At 41.8% G+C, this 22,694-nt stretch overlaps 1 protein-coding gene across 1 annotated transcript; it reads left to right on the top strand.

The window, feature by feature from the left end:
* On the top strand, positions 1 to 2,893 carry LOC113454382 (haloacid dehalogenase-like hydrolase domain-containing protein 3). The gene is given in 3 exon segments (XM_087918827.1): positions 1 to 131; positions 2,079 to 2,500; positions 2,502 to 2,893. Coding segments are annotated over 2 exon segments (696 nt in total). The 5' UTR covers positions 1 to 131; positions 2,079 to 2,087; the 3' UTR covers positions 2,785 to 2,893.
* The last annotated feature ends 19,801 nt before the right edge of the window (positions 2,894 to 22,694 follow it).

The following is a 22,694-nucleotide window of genomic DNA, read 5'->3' as shown; positions in this document are numbered from 1 at the left end:
GGAGGAACGGGAGGCAGTTTTCGCAAAATGGGTCTCTGCGCAGGCGCGTGCACCAGGCTGGCGCTCCTGGGCGGAAGCTCCCTCCGGGCTTCTGGGTTTTGGAGGGCGGAAGTTCTACCAGCACAGGCCAGGTGAGCGGCCTTGTAGGGTGGGCCCTGGAGGGGCTCCTGTCTGCCTGCGCGGAGGAGAAGCGCGGGGGAGGGAGGAGGGCTTAGCGAAGAGGCTGTATTGTGGGGGGGGCTCCTTTGTCTCGGGGGGCTTTCCATTGTGAAGAGGTCCGAACTCCCCATTTCCTAGACGTTGAATCCCACCCCACCCGCCAGCTTGGAGGGCCAGGTTTCTATGAAGCTGCCCTGTGAAGAAACCGCCCCCTTTCCTGGAGTCTTAAGCACAACCGCTTCCTCTCGCTGCTGACTTGGCTAGATTGTTGCCAAGGGAAAGGCCGGGAGCTTATCACTCGAAGTCTTTTTCTCCTTGACTCCGCTGGGAAAATGGTTAAGGTGGTTTCTTTTTCATATAGAGCAGAAGTCTCCAAACTTGGCGGCTTTAAGACTTGTGGACTTCAACTCCCAGGATTCCTCAGCCAGCAAAGCTGATGAACTCTGAGAGTTGAAGTCCACAAGTTGCCAACGTTAGAGACCCCTGATATAGAGGGCTGTAAAAAGCACTATGAAGTTGTGTCTAAGTGCTATTCCTTTTTTTCCCCCTTTTGTGGGGGGTGTAACCACCTGCCTTTCTCCCTTGTGCCCTAAAAATTAGACAACGGGTTAAATATGACTCTTTAAGACTGCTGATTTCAACAAGCTAAGAGAGATGTAACAAAATGAAATTCGACCTAGAGAAAAGTAAATTCTTAACACCCCCCACCCCCCAAAAACCAACACAAAACTACACATATAGACTGGGTGAAACCTGGCTTAATAGCAGTAACTCTGAGTGGGATCTTGGAGTCTTAGTGGACAACCAGCTAAATAGGAGCCAGCAGTGTGCAGCAGCAGCCAAAGACCTGAATGCATTCCTAAATTGCATTAACAGGGATACAATCAAGATCAAGGGGGGTATTAAGGCCACTCTATAATTCCTTAGTAAAGCCACACCTAGAGTATTGCATCCAGTTTGGGTCACCACACTATAAAAAGATGTTCAGACTCTAGAAAGAGGGCAGAGAAGAGTAATCAGGATGATTAGGCGGGTGACTGGAGGCCATACGAAGAACCCTTGCAGGAACTGGGCCTGGCTAGTCTAGGGAAGAGAAGGACCAGGGGAGACAGGAGAGAAGTCTTCCAATATTTGAGGGGCTGCCACAGAGAGGAGGAGGGGGTGAAGCTATTCTCCAGGGCAGCTGAAGGCCAGACAAGGAATAATAGATGGAAACTGATCAAGGAGAGATTCAACCTGGAAATAAGGAGAAATTTTCTGACAGTGAGGACAATCAACCCATGGGACAGAAGTTGCCTTCGGAAGTTGTGGAGGCTTTCAAGAGGAGATTGGACTCCCATCTGTCAGAAATGGTGTAGGGTCTCCTGTTTGGGAGGGGGGGGTTGGACTAGATGATCTAGAAAGTCCTTTCCAACTCTGTTAATCTGTATAACTTTGTCTTTTCACCCTATGCTGGATGGCCTAGGTAGCCCAACTTTAGTGAAATCATGCCCTTCTGGGGAGTTCTGGCTTGCCCAGATTCAGGATGCCTTTGAGCTAAATCCCTGGGCTGAACATGGGCTCCTTCCGTTCCTGTGGACAAGGGCTTCCTTGGTGCTTGTGAAAAAGTTGGCCCTAGTGACCTAACCAGTGGAATGGCTTCCCTCCAGAGGTTGTGGATGCTCCATCACTGGTGGTTTTCAAGAAGAGACTGTACAGCCATTTGTCTGAACTGGTCCAGGGTCTCCTGCTTGAGCAGGAGTTAGACTAGAAGACCTTCAAGGACCCTTTCAATTCTGTTTCTGTTCTGTTACCTGATTGAGAGCTGCAACCCACAATAACTTGCAGGATGGTCCTAACCTTTGCTGAGCAGGATATGTTCAGTCTCTGAGAAAACCGGCAGCATGAGGCCCCCTTTCCTCTTTGTTCTGGTGCTGCAGGCAGCTGTGATGCTGAGACTTCGTCTTTTGACCTGGGACATCAAGGATACCCTGCTTCGGCTCCGTGTCTCCGTGGGGCAGAGTTACTCCATCGAGGCCCAGGCCTTTGGCCTCCAGGTACCCGCTGAGGTGCTCAATCACTCCTTTTCCCAAGCTCATACATCCCATAGCCAACGTTTCCCCAACTATGGCTCAGGCCAGGGCCTCAGCTCCAAGCAGTGGTGGCTTGGGGTTGTCATGGAGACCTTCCAGCTTGCCGGAATTCATGACAGTGGTGTTCTCTGGCCCATTGCCAAAAAACTCTACCAGGATTATAGCAGCCCAAAGATCTGGGAACTGGTCCCAGGGGCCATTGAGATTCTCCAATGGTGCCAGCAACAGGGTATCCCCATGGCAGTGATCTCCAACTCTGACCAGAGGTTACAAGAGATATTTTCAGTTTGTCTTAACCTCGGAAGAAGTGGGGTTTGCCAAGCCAGACCAGCGGATTTTTCTGGAAGCCCTCCACAGTGCCAAGGTGGAGCCCCAGCTGGCTGCTCACGTGGGGGACCATTATGTGAATGACTATTTGGCTGCGAGGAAGGCTGGACTGCACAGCTTCCTGTTTAAAATGGCTGGGGAGCCAATTGAGAGCGACATGGAGGTGCCAGCAAACCACCTTCTATCTTCACTTTTAGATCTGCAGGCTCGGATAGAGAAAGGCTAAAAGGAAGTGGCTGGATTTCAGCAGCTGCTTCTAATAGAGGAAATTGCAATTTTAACCAGTTATTAACATTAACTCAAAGTAAGTCCAATAAAATCTATACTCCTACTTATAGGAGTCTGCAGCATTCCTGTCCCAGGTTTCTTGTATTAGAACAGAGTTGGGATTATAGGCTGATACAGAATTTCTTTGGGGAACTGAGGGGGTGCACACACCTAGTGCCACTCAATTGCTGCCAGTAGGAAAAGAAAATGTAACAGGCATAATAGAGTGGAAAAAGTTATTACTTTTGAATATTACAGAATGGTTTACTTATTCCAGGCAAATCTACAGACTAAACATTCAGCTGTGGTTGATTTGTGAAAGATTCCTTGATGTTCTTTCACATGGAATCTGAACGGTGCTTTTGAAAAAGCCCTTTTGGGACAACTATGACATGGATGACTGAGAATGTCTATAGACTCTACATGGAATCTTTCTATCCCAGCTCTTTTCCAAGCAACCCAGCATTATGTGAAGGGAGTCCGCCTTTTTTCTTTTTGGTAAGCAGTCCTATAGCAAGAGTCACATTCTGGCTTATGGATACAAAGTTGAATTCTAATGCCAGATCATTAAAATGTAGGTCCTTCTCTCGCCTCCCCAGAGTTGGTCTCACACCAGATAAATATTTCGATCAGCCACAGCCCGGGGAGGGGGGCATTGGACTCTCGCTGATGAAGCTCACGTTCATCCAGACCCCAAACTCTGCAGGGCATTTCAACAGATTCATGTCAGCTGCTGGTCATTGTGTGAGGACTTTGGGATCACAGTAGGGAAAGATCCAGGAGGAGAGACTAGCCCAAGAGGGCTTCAGGGTCGACCCCCTTAACAAGCAACAGGTCTAGGAAATGCCTAGTTTTGTACGTGCAGATCTTACGTTGACTCCAGGATCCCTGCAGAGGAGGATTCCTCAGCCAGGGCGTTGGGCCAGTGATCGAAGTGAGCAGAGTCCTCTCGGTCTGTCCTCCAGGCCACCTTGGGGCTGAAACTCAACATTCTTTTGTCGATGAAAAGAGCCAAGAAGGAGCCAATCCTTTTCTCAGCAACGTGAATGTCATCTGTATTGCTGGGAGCAGCAAACTGGCCATTGGGAAAATCCCAGGCAGAGTCAGGGAGGTATGGGGATGTTTTACAAAGCCCGGGAGGCTAAATTGCGTGATGAGCTGCTAAGGGAACTGGGTAAGTTTAGCCTAACAGAGAAGGCTTAGAAGAGACACGGTAGCCATCTCCCGATATTTAAAAAGCTGCCACAGAGAGTTTTTGTTTTCCACAGTATCTGGCCAAGAAGCAATGGATGGAAGCTCACCAGAGGGAGATCCAGCCTGGAAATGAAGAAATCTGACAGAACAGTTTGTCAGCAGAGTGGTGGGCCCTCCATTGGTGGAGGTTTTCAAGGAAAGGTTGGACAACTGTTTGTCCAGGAAGGTATGAGATTCTTACCTTGGGCAGAGAATCGGACTAGAAGACCTTCACAGTCCCTTTCAGCCCGAGGGTGTGCAAGGCCAAACCATCAGCCATGAGCCTGATCAAGGCAGTGAGTAACCTGGCAACTCCAACCCGCACAGCTCTTGGGCAACCAGGTAGCTGGGTGTAAATGAACTGTGTATGTTGATCCCAGAGCTGTGCCTGGAGTGGGGAGCGGAGCACCTCACTTGCACGCCTACCCATTAAGTAGCACCCAGTATGGTGGAGAAGGACATCCACTGGGCCCAAAAGTCAATTGAGACACATGCTGAGATTATTTCCGACCAAGTAATTCCATTTGTCCAGTCCAGTCCAGTCTAAAACTGAAAGGATCTGGGGCCAGACTCGAACTGGTTCTCACAGGGTTACAGGTCAGTCCTAGAAGCTGAGTGGATGCAATAGCACAGAGCTCCTGCCACTTGCTGCCCCGCTCACCTGGGAGTACAGCCAAGACCAGCCAAAGTCCAGAGCTATATGGCTGGTTCTTAATTCCTTTGCTTTGTGGGGCTGCGGGACCCCGTCATCTTCCTCAGTTTGCACAACACAAGATTAGAGGTAGCCCTGAGTCTTGAGGGCTCAGCCTGACACCCTCATGGGGCACCTTTTCTGGCTGGGGTTTGTGTGCAACTCCTATTGTCCCCACAAGATGGCAGTGTTAGGGAAGAATGACATTTCCATTTGTGAGGAAGTATTTTTCCCCCCAGTAAGACTGGTCTATCAGGGCAGCCTGGTCACTTTCTTTCGATTTTACCTTTCAGCCCCAATCCAGGAGCCTTTGCAGGAGGCTTTCTCAACAAACACTTCTTGCGTTGAATTTATATTTATCTTTATTTCTTTGTCGGTAGAAATACATTCAATGTTTGTGAGGAAGGTTCCCTGATGGCTGGGGTGGTAGCTAGGACTGGGGACACTTTGGGCTCATTGATTCTCTCAGCCCAGCTGACCTGATCTGCAGGGCACAGCTGAAGGAGGGACATGGGGGGGGGGGCTTTGGCAGGGAGGGGGAAGGAAGAGAAGCACAGACCCCCAGCCTCAAACCACGCCCCTCCATTTGGTATAAACCCCTATCTCCTAACCTCTGCTCTCAGTGGAGTTAGGTATCCTCCCACCTACCACAAGGAGGGTAGTCATCAGCAGCAGTGATTATGGTCACCCGGTAGGTCAGTGACTCCAGTGCATCAGTGTCCATACATACCCAACAAAGTTCAAATGCCAAATGAGGCCCTGCCAATCTTTGCTGGCAGCTGTCCAGTGTGCTCTCCACCTTGAAAAGCCCTGTGGCTGCAGGGCCTTCCATTCCACTTTGCAGAACTTTTGTAGTCACCTGGAATGACGTGCCTTCTGCCCGGTATGAGCTGCTCAAAAGGATTTTATGCACCAAAGGCCACAGGACCTACATTCTTGGTTCTCTCTGACCAGGGGCTACTGACAGGAAATCAGCTCTGCAGCTAGTCCCCATTTTAAAGGAGTAGATGTGGCGTCCTTCCTCTCCCCCCTCCCCCTCTTCTGCCTTTGTATCCACAACAATAATTGGTGATGCAGACATGCCCTCCAGGTCAGAACCTCCACCAGCCATCAGGCTCCTCTTCAAATGCCAGGAGGGGGCTGGGGAGTGAGCTGAGAGGGGGTCGCCCTCCTCCTACTCAGATGCCTCTTCTTTTAGCCACACTTCTTCTACGCTTTGAACGGCTGCAGGTCAATATTGCGTGGAAATAACCACTCCAGAAACAGCCTTTGGAGCTACTCCAGAGTTAGCTACTGGATTAGGTCACAGGGGTCTTTTGAGGGGGAGGGTGTCAGGGTGCCAAGAATCTCAAGACAATATTAACACAACATGCTGTTTCTTTTCTGGAAGGAGTTCTGCCACAACTTCGGCGATGGAAGCCCTTTGCCCTTGAAGGTTTTCACTGTGGCCCACTGGTTCTGAAACAAAGGGAAATGGGGGGGGGGGGCTTGCAAAGCAGATTTGACATCGGCTTCCCCCCAATCAGGCTCGGGGTTCTGGATTGCTCAGAATTACTTCAGAGAGGTGGCGGGGAAGATTGACCGGGTGAGGGGAGAGTCACTCTGCACATGGCCAGAGGACATGCACATTCACAGGAGTTACCTTCCTTTGCAATCAGGTGCCCAACTTTTAAAATCCCCATGAGCTGGGATGCGTGTCTTCCGTTGTATCACTGCCTGCAGCGCCTCTGTTCGGAAGGGTTTGGGGAATGGCTGCGCATCTGGAGCAGACTGGGCTCTTCAAAGCAGCCACGGGTCGTCCTCCCCCACTTCCTCCGCAGCCGCCCCAGCCCTGAGCTGGACACCTGCCGACCGTCGCTGGCTAAGCAGAAGCAGCACAAGCCCCGGCCATGCCGGGCGGCTCTTGCACTCCGGGGCTCGTGAGGCATGCCAGCGTACCTGCTGCTCGGGTGCATTGGCTGCAGGGGAGGCATCCTTCCCTGGCCCACCCTATGGCGTGACCACCTGCCCCCGGAGCCTCCGAGCAGAGGGCCAAGCTACCTCTTTTGTGGGCCCGTTCTCGCTGCCCCCGGCCGATTGTGATTCCCAAAGGATGAAAGTCTGTAGAGATTGTCCTGCAGGTCCTGGTTGTCCCAAAGGGGCTTTTCCTAAGAGGCAGCTGGACTTTCTGGTTTTCTCTTCTGAAGACTTTGTTTCTCATCCCAGAAGCTTCTTCAGCTGTGACAGGATGGAGTGGAAGGGAAGGCTTGATATCATACATTCATATATTATATATTTATATTACATCCAGTGCTTCAACAACCCTCTCAAAGGATGCAAAGGACCAGCTGTCTGCAAGGAGTATCAATCCTTCCCTTCCCCACCATCCAGGAAGAGCTGAAGAAGCTTCTGGGATGGGAAGCAAAACATCTTCAAAAGAAAACCCAGAAAGTCCAGTTGCCTCTTGAAAAAAAAAGAGCCCCTTTGGGACTTCCCAAAGGCTTGGCAAGCTGGGCAGGTGGCGGAGCGTGGGAAGGCACCTCTGTGCCTGCCAGCTTAGCTCTTGGCATGGGTCTCCTGGCTCTGCATATTCAGTGTCTTTTTCGGGTGGGGGCTGGCTGGGTGTACTGCGCAGGTTAGGCAGGCCTGGCTATGCTAATGCGCATTGCACTGTGCTAACCTTCACCATCTCACTCGCTAGGCAGGGTGTGCGGGGGAGGCACAGGTGCGCACAGCATCCTCCGCTGCTCCGCTGGGCATGGCTTCCTTCCTAGCAGGGCTGCCTCTTTCCTGGGAAGGGGCGCCGAGCTGCGGAAGGGGATCGGTGTCCGTGCCCAACCCTGGTGCGAAGGGCCAAAGCTCCCATGGGGAGTTGTCTGGGCTATTCTGACCTGGAGACATTTGTTGGGTCTCTTACATCTAATCTTTCATTGTTCGGAGAGATGGAGAAGCAAAACATCTTCAAAGAAAAAAACAGAAGGGGTCGGTTGCCTCTTGAAAAAAAATCAACTTTGGGACAATGGCAACCATGGTGGCAATTCAGGAGCAATTTTTTTTTTTTCAGATTTCATATGTAACATTTCCTGTGTGGCCAGAAGCAAATATTATTAGTGTCAGCAATTACTGCATTTGTGAATAAAATCTTGTATGGCATGCATCTAAGATACCTTATAATAAAAACATCGCTAAAAATTCAGATCCTAAAAGACTACTCAAAAGAAAAATACCGAAATAGGACACCAATTGTCAGGGCTGTCGTAACACATGGGCCTGATGGGCACTTGCCCATGGGCCCCACAAGCATAGGGGCCCCATACTAATCTGTTTGTTAACCCTTCAATGCATCCTGTAGCATATAAATACAGCAACATAATTTATTATATATTTGTTGGAAGTGCCAATGAAATAAATATATGCTTGGAGACTTCTGGTGGCAAGATATGGACGAATGGAGGCGCTGAAGCTCGTCCTGAGTTTCATGCTATCTCCTCTTGCTGTTGGAGTGACCCTTAGGGGTGCATACATCTTGTAGAGAAGCGTGCCAGTGTGGGGAGACTCAAGTCGCAGTGTGGAAAAGGCGATTCTCATCGCGACGTAGAGAATCAACAATAAAGGAGGTTGAGAAAAGAACAGAACAAATGGAAAAGAAGCTGGAAATGGTTGGTCAGCAATTAAGAAATGTAAAGAAATGGACGACTCCTTGGTATATTTGGAAAAGGACAAGGCCGCAGCATATCTAAGATTCCAAAATATAATGGAATCTAAAGAAGAGGACTTAGAAAAAGTGATGGCAGGAATATTAGCAGACCTATTGGAAAAAGATAAGGATGATATTCTGAAAGAGTTAGATGAAGTATACAGAGTGAGCACAAATTATGCAAGACGACATAAACATCCAAAAGAGGTCCATGTGAGATTTGCCAGAAGGAAAGTTCGAGATATTATATACAAAATTTCTAGAGAAGAAACAATTACATCCAAAGGAAAAGTAATCTTGGTGCTTGAACAAATCCCAAGAAGAGTGAGAGAGCAGAGGCGAGATTATAAATTCTTGGTGAACCAATTAAACCAAAAAGGTATCATATTTAGATGGCTAATCCCAGAGGGAATGCTAATCACTTGGGAAGAAAGAAAAAGTAGACTCTGTGGAAAAAGCCCAAGAACTCTACGAACGATTGATAGGCCATAAAGAATCGAGTAGTAGAGACGAGTTAGAAATGAATTTGCAAGACAACCAAAAAAAATAGAGATGGGATTTGAAGGAATTCGAAAAATAAACAACATCAAGAAAGAAGAACCAAAGACGCACAATCAGCCACAAAGAGAGACAGGGGAGCTACAAGACAAAGAGCAAGAGTCAATTAGGTGATGGATGAAGAAAAGAAAATACTATCAATTAACATAAATGGCCTAAACTCTAGGATAAAAAGAATATTAACCAAATTAATTAAACAAAATGCAGATATATGTTTACAGGAAACTCATATAAGGAAGTAAGAAGAAAAATATCTAGAATGCCCCAAGCTAGGGAATTTGTATACATCACCAGCAGATTTTAGGAAAAAGAAAGGGTTAGCAGTATATGTGAAAGACGATATGAAAGCAGAGCCAATTTGGATAGACCCCAATGGAAGAATTCTGGTGTTACAAATTTGGTTTAAATCAATTCCAATTCTACTAGTGGTAATCTATGCTCCTAACGATAACCAAAAGGAATTTTTTAAACAATTACATGGGAAATTAGTGGAATTAGATAAAAGGAATATTTGCATCTTGGGGGATTTCAATGCTATTGTGGACCACCAAAAAGATCATAGGGGGGGTGGGGAGAAGAAAAAAAGAGAACTACCGAAAACATGTGAGGAAATGATGATTGAACTAAATTTGATAGACATGTGGAGGAAATTAAACCCTGAGAAAAAGCAATTTACATTTTACTCCAACCCTCACCAATCATGGACACGAATCGATATGGTGTGGATGAATGGTGAATTAGTAAATGAATTAAAAGAGATTGAAATTTTACCAAACGAATGGGCAGATCACAACCCGATTCCAATAGTGTGGAAAGGCAGGAAGAAACCAAGGAAAAGGTGGACCTTAAATACACAGTTAATTAAAGAGAAAGAATTTATGAATAAACTTGATGAGGAATTAGACTATTTTTTAAAAGAAAATAATAATGAGGCAACTACGAAACAGAATATTTGGGATACAATGAAGGCAATAATAAGAGGCACAACGATATCATACACTGCTAAAAGAAATAAAAATATGCCCAACAAAATAAATTAGAACAAAGAATCAAAGAATTAGAAATTCAGTTGCAAAACACCCCAAAAGATTGCAAATTGAAAAAACAGATGATGATAATTAAACATAAATTAAATTTAATTGAACAAGAAGGATGGTTTCAAAGTTAAATACAGCCAGACAGGCCATTTTTTGAACAGGCCAATAAACCAGGAAGGTGGTTGGCCTATAAACTTAAAAAAGAAAAAGAAAAAAGATTGATCTACCAGTTAATAGATGAGAACGGGGATGCCCAACAAGGGATAGAACAGAAAAAAGAAATTGCATGTAAATTTTTTGAAGATCTTTATAAAAAGAAGGAGGTAGATGAGGATATGATAAGAAACTTTGGGTATTACTAAAGATAAAATAATCAAGGAAGAGATGAAGGAAATGTTAATTAGAGATATTACGTGGCCTGAGTTAAAAGCAGCAATAGAAAACCAAAAGAACAATAAAACCCCAGGACCCGATGGGATACCAGGGGAACTTTATAAAAAAATAGGAGAACAAATAAGACCTCTCATGGTGGAAGTATATAATGAGGTCCTATTAGCAGTAAGAATGCCGGATTCATGGAAGGAGACACTGATATTGTTGATTCCGAAAGAAGATTCAGATTTACAGCATATACGAAATTATAGACCAACTTCCCTGTTAAATACTGATTATAAAATATTTACCACAATTATAGCAGATAGATTGAAAAAAATATTGAATGAATATATACATAAAGATCAAAATGGATTTCTTCCTAATGGACAAATTAGGAACAATTTAAGAATAGTATTAAATGTTTTGGAATACTATGAAGCCCATCCGGAAAAACAAATAGCCCTTGTATTCCTGGATGCACAGAACGCCTTCGACAATTTAAATTGGCAATTCTTAATTCAACAAATTTACAATATGAATCTAGGCACTAAATTTGAAAACATTGTGACTACAATTTATGATTCACAAAAGGCGAATATTATAATTAATGGAGAATATATGCGCTCAATAAAAATAGAGAAAGGAGTCAGGCAGGGATGTCCATTATCCCCCCTGCTCTTCATATTATCTTTGGAAACATTGCTTACATGAATTAGACAGAACCCAGGAATAAAAAGACTAAAAATTTAAAAAGAATATGAACTCCAGTCATTTGCAGATGATATGGTATTTTTCATAGAGGAACCAATTTAAACAGGTCAAGAATTACTGAAAGAGTTAGATCAATTTGGGGAAGTTGCAGGACTTAAAATTAATAGGGAAAAAAATGAAGTTAATAACTAAAAATTTAACAGAAAAACAAAAACTAAAATTGGAAAGGATAATGGGGTTACAAATAGTAAAAAAAGTTAAATACTTAGGAATTTGGTTGATGGTTCAATGCAAAACTCTAATGGAAAATAATTATAATTATTACAACAAGTCAAAAAAGATTTAGAGATGGTTAAATTGCAAATCTCCTTATTAGGGAGGATTGCCACTATAAAAATGAATATTCTGCCCAAATTTATTTATTTATTCCAAACAATACCAATAAAAATACATAAAAATTACTTTGTGGAACTTAACAAGATAATCACCAAATTTATCTGGCAAGGGAAAAAACCGAGGATAAGCCTAAAGGCAGTGAAAGATACGAAGAGCAGGGGAGGTATGGAACTCCCAAATTGGGAATTATACTATAGTGCAGCCTCCTTACTCTGGTTGAAAGAGTGGGTAAATCTGTCGAATAAAAGGATCTTATTTTTAGAAGGCCATGATTTACAGAGGGGATGGCATACATTTTTATGGGACACTGGGAAAATTAAGCAGAAGTATTTCCACAGACATATAATTAGAGATTCCTTATTGGCTAATTGGAACAATTTTTTTTTAAAAAACATTCAAAAATCCCAATCTGGATCTCAACGATGGAGGCGATGATACATCCAAATAACTTAGATCTTAATAAAATGATAAAATACAAAGACCTCCTTAATGTGCAAGGAACTTTAAAATCATGGCAAGATCTCCAAGAACAAGGGCTACAAGTAGACCGGTGGGCTCACTTGCAAATTCAAAATAGATATAGCCAGGACAAGAAAATTTTTGGAATTTATACTAAGGCACAATAATTAGATAAAATTCTATTAGGTCCAGATAAAAAAATATATAACTAAATTTTATAATTATTAGAGATGGAATTAGAAGAGGAAGTAGTCAAAGGCAACATGATAGCTTGGAGCAGAAACATAAGACGTAGCATTACATTATTAGAATGGGAAAAGGTTTGGACAAGGAATAATAAAATTACAAGATCAGCAGCATATAAAGAAAATGCCTATAAAATGTTTATTATAGATGGCAGCTCTCACCCTCGAGAATAGCGAAAATGTCTCCTAATTCAGATATGAATCTGAATTGCTGGAAATGTAAAAAGAAACAGGGAACATTCATATGTGGTGGTCCTGCACTGAAGCCCAAAGATACTGGCATAGAATAAAAAAATGGTTAGAGGAAATAACGGCGGAGCAAATTGAATTAAAACAAGAATTCTTCCTATTGGGGGTATTTAATAGACAAATTTCTAAAAATGTCAAATATATAATACTGCATATTCTTACTGCATCCAGAATAACCTTTGCACAGTGTTGGAAACAAGTAGATATTCCAACAAAGGAAATGGTTATTCAGAAGATAACAGCCTGTGCAGATGGACAAGTTAACCTTAGCACTTAAGGAAAAAGAAACATCAGAATATTATAGAAACTGGGAATGTTGGTATGACTGGATAGAACAAAAATCGAAAATATATTAGTAAACAACGTAAAATGTAAAAGAGGTAGTAATTACATATTCGCAACAAGATGTATTTGTAAATTTATCACCAATATTGATAACAAACGGAACCATAGACTGTCGATAGTAGAATTGTTAGTTTTTAATCATTTTCTTTTTTCCTATTTCTTTTTTCTTCTTCTGTGTGTTGTGTATGTGTTTGTTTGATATTTTAGTTTTATAATCAATAAAGGTTTTTTTTTTAAAAAAGAAATAAATATATGCCTAATGTTATCGACCATTTACAGGTTTATTCCTGTGAGTAGCTGTCGTAGCCCAGTCTCCCCAGTACACTGCTTTGCGTGGGACCCATAATGCTGTTAAGATGGCCCTGCCAATTGCCCCTGAAGCCTGAGTGAGGTAGCAGCAGGCGGACAGTCTCAATTCTGGTGCAGAAATTTCCTACATGGAAGTGGTCTGTTCAGATGGCCAGCCCCACCCCTGCTCGTATATAAGCATCCAAAAGAACAACAGGTAGATTCACCTGAGTCCAGGTTGTGCTTCAGACTTCTTGGCTTCAAAAAGGGGAGAAGTTGAGAGCTGTAAGAAGCAGGCTAAGCACCTTACCGAACAGAGCAGAGAGCAATGGCCAGGTATGATATGATCATCAGATACAACAAACATTGTTTAGCAAATGTCTGTAGAGATTCTCAATCATCCAGGTCATGGGTGTACCAAAGGTGTTTTTTTCAGGAGGCAACTGGGCTTTCTTGTTTTTTCTTTGAAGCCATTTAGCTTCTCATCCAAGATTTCAGCTCTAACAGGATGTGTAAATGTATTAACAGCGGCTAGGATCATATTTGCTAAAAACTGGAAAAATGAGAAAATACCAACATAGGAGGAAGTAATTAAGAAAATAATGGAATGTGCTGAAATGAGTAGATTGACATTTGAAATCAGAGAACAAGAAGATAAACAATTTTATCAAATTTGGGATCTATTCTATCAATGGTTAGACAATAAAAATGGTAATGAAATATGTAGATTTTTAGAACATAATGAATATAAAGATGTTTTTTTTAATTATATCTACAAAATGATCATAGGATAGATTTGAGATGGAAATATGAATTGTCATAACATAAATTAAGTAAAATATGGATTATTTCGTAAAACATGAATGAATAATAGTATAGTCAAATGATTGATTAATAATGATATTAATGTATTTAGGAATATTTGATTGACAATATGAGAACATATACAATGTAATTCTAATTGAAGACTACGAAGTGGAAGCACAAAACAATTTGTAAACCAACCGACACACTGTATGTACATATATGGAAGATAGTTTGATGTTTTTATGTTGTGTTTGTTTATGTTTGTCTTAAAAAAAATAAACTTTTTTAAAAAACAGTTCTGATTTTAGGTCTATTTGTTGTGTTACCATCTCCTCTAACCACTTTTTTTATCTTTGCCCAATATTTTTTCACCCATGGACAGGTCCACCATGTGTGATAATAAGATCCCTGTGCCTGTTTGCATTTCCAACACTCTGGTGACATGTTTTGAAATATTATTGCCAGTCTTGCTGGTGGTAGATGCCATCCATAGAACATTTTGTACATATTTTCTTTATATGATACTGACATTGTTAATCTATAATAACTTTCCCACAGTTTTTGCCAATTATCTAGTTCTATAGTATACTCAAAAGCTTTTTGCCCATGTTATCGTAGTTTCCTTTCTTGTTCCATTTTGAAATTCAATAGGTAGTTGTAGTACTTCTTTATCAGTTTCTCATTCATTTCCTGCAATATCTTATCCAATTCTTATTGTTCACGATAGAAGCCATATTTATCTGTATCCTTATATCTCATCTTTATTTGCATATAAGGCCACTAGTCCATGTCAATTCCCTGTTTTTTTTAGTTCCTGTTTCGTTTTTAATTTCCCTTGTTAATTTAATATATCTTTTTATCTTACTTTTTTATCCAGATCGAACATATTAGAGTATATTAGTGCTTCCATTGTGGATAACCAGACCAGTATTTTCATATAGTGATTCTGTTTAATTTTTCCCCATATTAACAACAGCACGTTTCTAACCTGGTGTCTTTGGAAGTACCTGTGTGCTTTATATTTCCCATCCCATATAAATGCATGTTATCCCAATTGTAAGTCATGTCCCTCTATTGCAGCGTCCTTTTATTCTTTAGGTTTAACAACTCTTTTAGCCATGTAAGCACTGAAGCTTGATAATATAGCTCCCAGTCTGGTTGTCAGCCTTCAAGATTTCTTTGCTTTGCATCTTTTGGCTGCCATAGTAATGGGGGAGGGGTGAAATAATTGGGCTTTGAGGGTGTGGGAAATGGGCTGGAGGCTTTGAGAATAAACTGTATAAGTTGGGGGGAAAGTTTCTTATTTAATGCTTCTTTGCTGTGCTATGCGCAGGCACAACTCTTTATCAAAATAGGCCAAGGTCAACAGAGAGATGCCTGCATCACCGCCTGAAGATGCCCCACATGACATTATATACAACATTAATTGGATAGACAGTTTGAACTATCGTGGGTGGAAACGTTGCCATCACTTTGTATATGTGGTTTTCGCACGCAATTCCTCAGATTCAGAATTTGTTTGATGCTACCCCTTGATTTCCAGTAAAAAGATACCTTTTCTCTAATTAATGGAGTCTAAGTGTTTCTTTCTTGGATTTTGAATGGAGCATTGGTAACCCAAATCCTCCCTTATTTTTAGTGTCCTGTAGCAGTTTTGATTCTTGGTTTATTTCCTTGCCAGATAAATTTTGTTGTTGTTCTAATTAACTCTTCAAAAAAACCCACCTAGTTTTATCAGAATTACTTGGAATAAAAATAGAATTTTTGGTAAAATATTCATTTTAATTGTGACTATTCTTCCAATCAGTGAGAGTTGTAAATTTTTCCATTTCCAGTGATGGAATACCCATAAGTTCTGAAGGCAAGCCATTCCACTGATTCATTGTCAGGAAATTTCTTCCTAATTTCTGATTGGTTCTCTCGATAAGTTTCCATCCATTACCTCTTGTCCTGCCCTCAGGAGCTTTGGCAAGTAGCTCTGTTCTGTCCCAGCCAGTCTATGGGAATTGGATAGTTACTTAGGAATTATGAGCTGTCCCCTTAAGGGAATGCATCATGGAAAATGTAGTTAAAGGTATCCTGAGAAATGTAGTTCATGTCACGTGGCCACATCTGTAATCCTGATTGGTCACTAGTTTGATCCTTGATGGGTTGGGAGAGTTTTCCTCATTCTTTGTCTGAACTCTCTAACTCATGGCACCTTCTTTCTTTCACTATGAAATGGGTTAGGAGATAACCATCTTTTACTACAAGGCAGGTATACAAAGGATTGGTCATTAAAGAAGAACTTCATCACAAACGTGAGTTATGAGGATACCTGATGAACCAATAAATGTAATTTGTTATGGATGTCTTGTTGAGTTATCTATCTGCATCTGTACGACTTCAAATCCACCTCTGTGCAGAAGGCAGAAAAAGATCAATCTCTTCTCTGTGACAAATATTGGAAGACTGTTATCAAGTCATCCCTAGTCCTTCTCTTTGTTAGGCAAGACATACTCAGTACCCACAATCATTCATTATACGGTTTAGCCTCCAGACTCTTCATCATCTAAGCTGGCAGGAATAGCCAACACCCTGGATGATAAGCTCAAGATCCAGACCTTGACAGGTGTGAACACTGGGCCCTATCTAAAAAAATGAATTTCAATGTAGAGAAAAGAAGGCAAGAAAAACCAAAAGTACACATATAGATTGAGTGAAACCAGGCTTAATAGCAGTAACTGAGCGGGATCTTGGAGCCTTAGTGGACAAAAAAATTAAATGTGAGCCAGCTGTGTATGGCGGCAGCCAAAAAAGCCAATGCAATCCTAAATTACATTAACAGAGGGATACCATCAAGATCAAGTGAGGTACTAATACCACTCTACAAATTAACAGAATTGGAAGGGACCTTTTAGGTCATCTAGTTCAACCCCCCACTCAAGCAGGAGACCCTACACCATTTCTGACAGATGGCAGTCCAGTCTCTTCTTGAAAGCTTCCAGTGATGGAGCTCACACAACTTCCGAAGGCAACTTCTATTCCATTGCTGATTGGTCTCACTGTCATTTCTCCTTATTTCCAGGTTGAATCTCTCCTTGATCAGTTTCCATCCATTATTCCTTGTCTGGCCTTTGGGTGCTTTAGAAACTAGCTTGACCCTTCCTCTCTGGGACAGCCCCTCAAATATCGGAAGGCTACTCTCCTGTCTCCCCTGGTTCTTCTCTTCACCAGACTAGCTAAGATCAGTTCCTGTAACCGTTTGTCATCTGTTTGAGCCTCCAGTCCCCTCATCATCCTGATTGCTCTTCTCTGCACTCTTTCTAGAGTCTCAGCATGTTTTTATAATGTGGTGAGGAAACTGGATGCAGTACTCTAGGTGTGGCCCTTACTAAGGCTTTATAGAGTGGTATTAGTACCTCCCTTGATCTTGATTGTCTCTCTCTGTTAATGCAGCTTAGGATTGCTTTGGCTTTTGGAGCTGCTGCTGCACTCTGCTGGCTCTTATTTAGCTGATTGTCCATTAAGACTCCAAGATACCTCTCATAGTTACTACTATTAAGCCTGGTTTCACCCAGCCTGTATCTGTCCTTTTGGTTTTTCTTGCCTGAGTGTAGAACTTTACTTTCATCTACATTGAATTTCATTTTATTAGCTAGGGCCCTGTGTTCAAGTCTGTCAAGTGTTAGCAATTCCCTCCAACTTGGGTCATCTACAAATTTGATGAGTTCCTCTTCTAGCTGCTGGTTAAGACCATTTATGAGGATGTTGAAGAGTGCTGGGTCTAAGATGGAACTGTGTCCCCCAGAGAGAAAGGGATGTCTCTTGATCCACAAGGCCTCTGGTGAGGAATTGGGAGTTATTTGATTGATCAACTGATTTCTATCTCACTCAATGATTCTGAGTGGCTTATAATCCAGGATTTCCAAAGAATTTCTGGAATTGGGCCTCCTTCCCCTCAGAGCAGGTGGTGGGTTATTTAGAGAGCATATATCTCCCTCCACCCTGTGGTGCCACACAGAAGGTCTGAGGAGACATGTGGCAGATTCTTCAAAAGTAAGAGTTGGGGTGGATCTTGGAGAAGATCCAGTCCCTTGTCCTGCCCAGAGCAGGAATTGCTAAAATGTCCCTGACAGATGGCTCTCCTGACTCTGGACAGCTCTTATTCGTAATAATTATTTGGAATTTTCTTGAAGTCTTTCTGTTTATTTATTTATTTTTGGAAACATTTTTACTGGTTTATCAAAATATAAAATCCAAATAGAAATTTAAAAAGTAATAGAAAAGTAGGAAGAGGGGGAGGGAAAAGGAAAAAAAACATGGTGTAAAGAAAAGGAAAGAAAAAGGCACCAACTTCCGACTCTCTTTAGCACAGTAAAAGATAACATTACAGCCTCAAACTTTTTACTTTTACACAACAGTGTGCACAAGCCATAAACCTATCTAATTGGCAAAAATAAAATCAAAGTTTCATTTTTTTTTCATTGCAAACACCAAATCCAGAAGCAATTTCAAAATAGAAACAAGATTAGATATATTCTCTTCTTTGGATAAAATAATCAATTTGACCATCTCTGCTTCTCTTTGGTCTGGGGAATAATATATTGCTTCTGTTAACTCATTAATCTTTATCATAATTCATATTAAGAGAATTCTCTATATTGTTTCATTTTTCTTAAAGGGAGAAAACACTTTTTCTAGTTTGGATATTTTACTAACTTTTAAAAATACTCAAATATTATATATAAGGGGGCGGGAACCCTTCATTTTAACCCCAGAACCCAAAACACAAAACTATATTAGAGCTTTCATTCAATTATAGATATCACACCAATATAAGTCAATTAACTTCAATTAGCTCATGAATTCAAATCTCTCCCTCGAGCTCATCCTCATAGAGTAAATATTTTTCTTCTCTTGTTTTCAAATTTAATCAATAATACTTTACAAACTTTGGGAATTATTCAGAATTACTTAAAAAGACAGAAGACATGCGTTTACAAACTCATTTTATACATACAAAACTACCTGAAAATTTTCTTTCAATACATATATCAAACTCCGAAAAATCTGTCCTAATTGTCATTAAATTTAAGTTACTCCCTCCAGCTTGTCTTCATAGAATGAAATCTTTTTCTTCTCGGAAGTGTCTGTCAAGTCTCTTTTCTTCAAGAAATTTTCAACCTTATTTATATCCATGAAAAAATGTCCCAAGGTTGTTCTGTTAGATGTTGTAGATTAACTTGGAGCAAATCCTCATAGAATAGAATTCCCTTCTCTAAGATGTCTATCATATCTTTTTTTCCTCAAAAGAATTCTTGGCCTTGTTAATATCCATGAGGAAAAAGTTCCAAACTTGACCTTTAAGAGTTGTGAATTTACTTGGCATGCTTGTTTCAGTTGGACTGGGAGGATTATATTCAAACCATCATCATAATAAAAGCAGTCTTCCAATATTTGAGGTGCTGCCACAGAGAGGAGGGGGTCAAGCTATTTTCCAACGTACCTGTAGGCCAGACAAGGAACAATGGATGGAAACTGAACAAGGAGAGATTTAACCTGGAAATGAGATGTTTTCTGTCAGAGCAATCTATCAATGGAACAGAAGTTGCCTTCAGAAATTGTGGGAGTTTCATCATCACTAAAGGCTTTCATGAAGAGACTGGAGTACCATTTATCAGAAATGGTGTAGGGTCTCCTGCTTGGGTGGTGGGTTGGACTAGATGACTTACAAGGTCCCTTCCAACTCTGTTAATCTGTAATCTAGGGTCAGATTGATATTCCAAAGGTACAATTAAATCATTAGTATTGCCCAGCATTTGTAGAGTTGACACAGCGGATTGATAATTTTCTACACTTGATTGTGTCTCTTGTTCTTTAATATCGTCTGTATAATTTGTATTTTTGGACCCTAACCGATTTATGGTATAAATGATTTTTTGTGTGGACTTTTCAAACATTTCTGTGATAACAGACTCCAGCTCAGCTTAAACATCTTTGTAGCTCCCTCAAGTAGACAAAAATGTTTGCTTGTTTGTTTATTTCCTTTTTCTAGCCAGAGTTCATGAAAATTGGGAAATTTCAACCATCACAAGAACACAATACAGGCCTAGAGATTATTTTAAAAGTAGCAAATTAAGACCACAACTTTTATCCTTATATTTCAAAATAAAAAAAATATGCTTCCCTATTTTAGCTACCTTCCAACAACCCTCTTCCTTGTCATAAAGAGGTCTCAAAAATGCCATTCAGATCTTCAAAAAGGAATGATAGGCTGTAACTATCTCTACTTAGCTAGTAGAGATAATAGTCTCATGAATTGATTAAGAAATGAAGGGTACAGCTTATTACCCGTTTGAAAAATAAATTCCAAAATGGCTTTTTTTATCCAACAACGTGGTTTCAGGTCAAACCCGTTTCAGCTCACCAGCTATTTTGAAGCAGGGTTTCAGCTGGTGCTCCATTCAAAATCCAAGAAAGAAATACTTATACTCCGTTAATCAGAGAAACGAAATCTTTTACTGGAAATCAAGTGGTAGCAACAAAAGAATTCTGAATCTGAGAAAATAGGCACGTAAATCACATATACGAAGTGATGGCAATGTTCCCACCCCCAATAGTTCAAATGGTTCTTCCAATTAAAAGTTGTGGACATCTTCAGGTGGTGATGAGGCTTCTGTCCGTTGATCTTGGCATAGTTTGATAAAGGTTTGCAGCTGCACATAGCATAGAAGAGAAAGCTAAGCAAGGAATAGAAACCTAAGCAAGAATGTTTATACAGTTTATACAGTTCTGGTTTGTAACACCTCCAGTTCACTTCCCATAGTTTTCCCCCTCCTCCCCCGTTACTTATGACAGCCAAAAGATGCAAAGCAAAGGGAGAAAATCTTGAAGGCTGACAGGGCTTCTAAAACTGCTTTCAGGCTGTTGCTGTTATCGGAGGTCTTGAGGGATGATTCTGGAACTCTCCCTAACCCTGAGAGTCAAATAAACAAAAGAAAGCCTGTTCCTTCTGTTGTTGAGTTGGGAAAATGACAGTCCAGAGAGAGGAGATTCTCAGGCTGTGTCAGGTGCTGGCCATGTCTTCACTGGAAGCTCCAAACTCTAACCAAAAACCCAGTTTGTTATGATTTAAATGCAATGTTTTGTGTCCTGGAACAACTAAACTGCCTTGTCTTCTGGGGCATAGTTCCTCAGAAACATAACCACCACAACTACATCTCCTTGTGGTCCACCCCAGCATGTCTAATTCTTCCTCTTAAGTCTTCCATCCCTCTTGCTTGCTCAATTGTTCTCAGAGCACAACTGACAACTGCAGTCTGACCAACACAGCCCGCATTCAGAGCAATCGCACCCTCACTTGATCCTGATATTATGCTTCTGTTAATGCAGCCTTGGATTGCATTTATGGCTTGGTTGTTTTTTTGACTTTGCAGCTGCATCACAACTGTCCAGCTTGTGATCCACCAAGACATTTAAAACCTTTTTGCATATACTGCTGTCCAGTAGTGTCCCCATCCAGCTGAAAAAATGCTTTACAAAACTATTAGATCAGTGCATCTGCACGTTAGATGCTACCCCTCTTCATCAAATGGTCTTTAGATATAAAGCTGTCTGCTCTGCATTCGTTCAAATCCTAAGAAAGAAAAACCCTGACTTAGATGAGTCCCAAAGGTGCTTTTTTTTTTTCAAAAGGCAACTGAACTATCTGGTTTTTCTTTGAGGATGTTTCACTCTCATCCAAGAAGCTTCTTCAGCTTGGACAGGTGTGGGAAAGAATTGACCCTTCTTCCTTTTATTTCTCAAATAAAATATTAATCATAAGAAAAGGCTCCCAGAAAAGCAAGAAAAATCAATCTGCTAACAAAGAAACCTGCCTGAGGTTCATTCCACATTCCAGCCAGCTGCCTAAAGGAAACTTTTTAACCAGAAAACAGTTCTCTTTTTGCATATACTGCTGTCCAGTAGTGTCCCCATCCAGCTGAAAAAATGCTTTACAAAACTATTAGATCAGTGCATCTGCACGTTAGATGCTACCCCTCTTCATCAAATGGCCTTTAAAGATAATGAGCCTATAGAAAGACTTTTTGGCTCTATTCACAAGTAGGCAAACAGATTGCTAGAACAGGGGTCTCCAACCTTACCGAGGAATTCTGGGAGTTGAAGTCCACAAGTCTTAAAGTTGCCAAGGTTGGAGACTCCTGCGCTAGAGGACCGTACAGGACAGGATTCTTCAAAATCTCCCCATGGCCAGATTTGGCAGCTAACAAAAGAGGAGAATCAGAATAGGCAGCCCTCACACTCAAGGCCTGGCACAGGACGGAAGTCATTTCGCCACAATAGGAATCACCCAAACCCTTTTAGAAATACAAAGTCCATATTGCACAAACCACATAAGTGTTATGTCCCCGGGACTGACACAAGTTCCCCATCAGGTCCGCTCATGCTGCGGGGGCGTATGCAGCCCCCATTGGCTGGCTCCCTTCGACAGCCGGCTATAAAAGCCGGCTGCTAGGTCGAGCCAGTCGCTGTTCGCTGGAAGGTCTGTTGTTAGCCTACAGACGCGACAGCCCCCTTTATTCCCTGAATAAAGTGTGTTATTGAGATGCTCTGGTGTGGCCTCCCCTTTGTTCCGAGTTACAACATTGGCGACGAGGATGGGATCTGGCCAACCAGCAGCAAATACCAAAAGAGCTGAATCACACACCAAGACGCTGAACCGTAGCCGCGCCGTTTGAGAGCTCGGTCAGTTGTCGACTGCGGAAGTGAAAGTGGAGCATGTAGCCGCTCGATTCAAAAAAGCTACGTGAGAGAAGT

The sequence above is a fragment of the Pseudonaja textilis genome, unplaced genomic scaffold (assembly GCF_049901715.1).
Source record: "Pseudonaja textilis isolate UNSWEBS1 unplaced genomic scaffold, rPseTex1.2 PTEXCTG66, whole genome shotgun sequence".
NCBI lineage: Eukaryota > Metazoa > Chordata > Lepidosauria > Squamata > Elapidae > Pseudonaja > Pseudonaja textilis.
The sequence above is the reverse complement of the archived record's forward strand: the minus strand, read 5'-3'. Positions and strand labels throughout refer to the sequence as shown.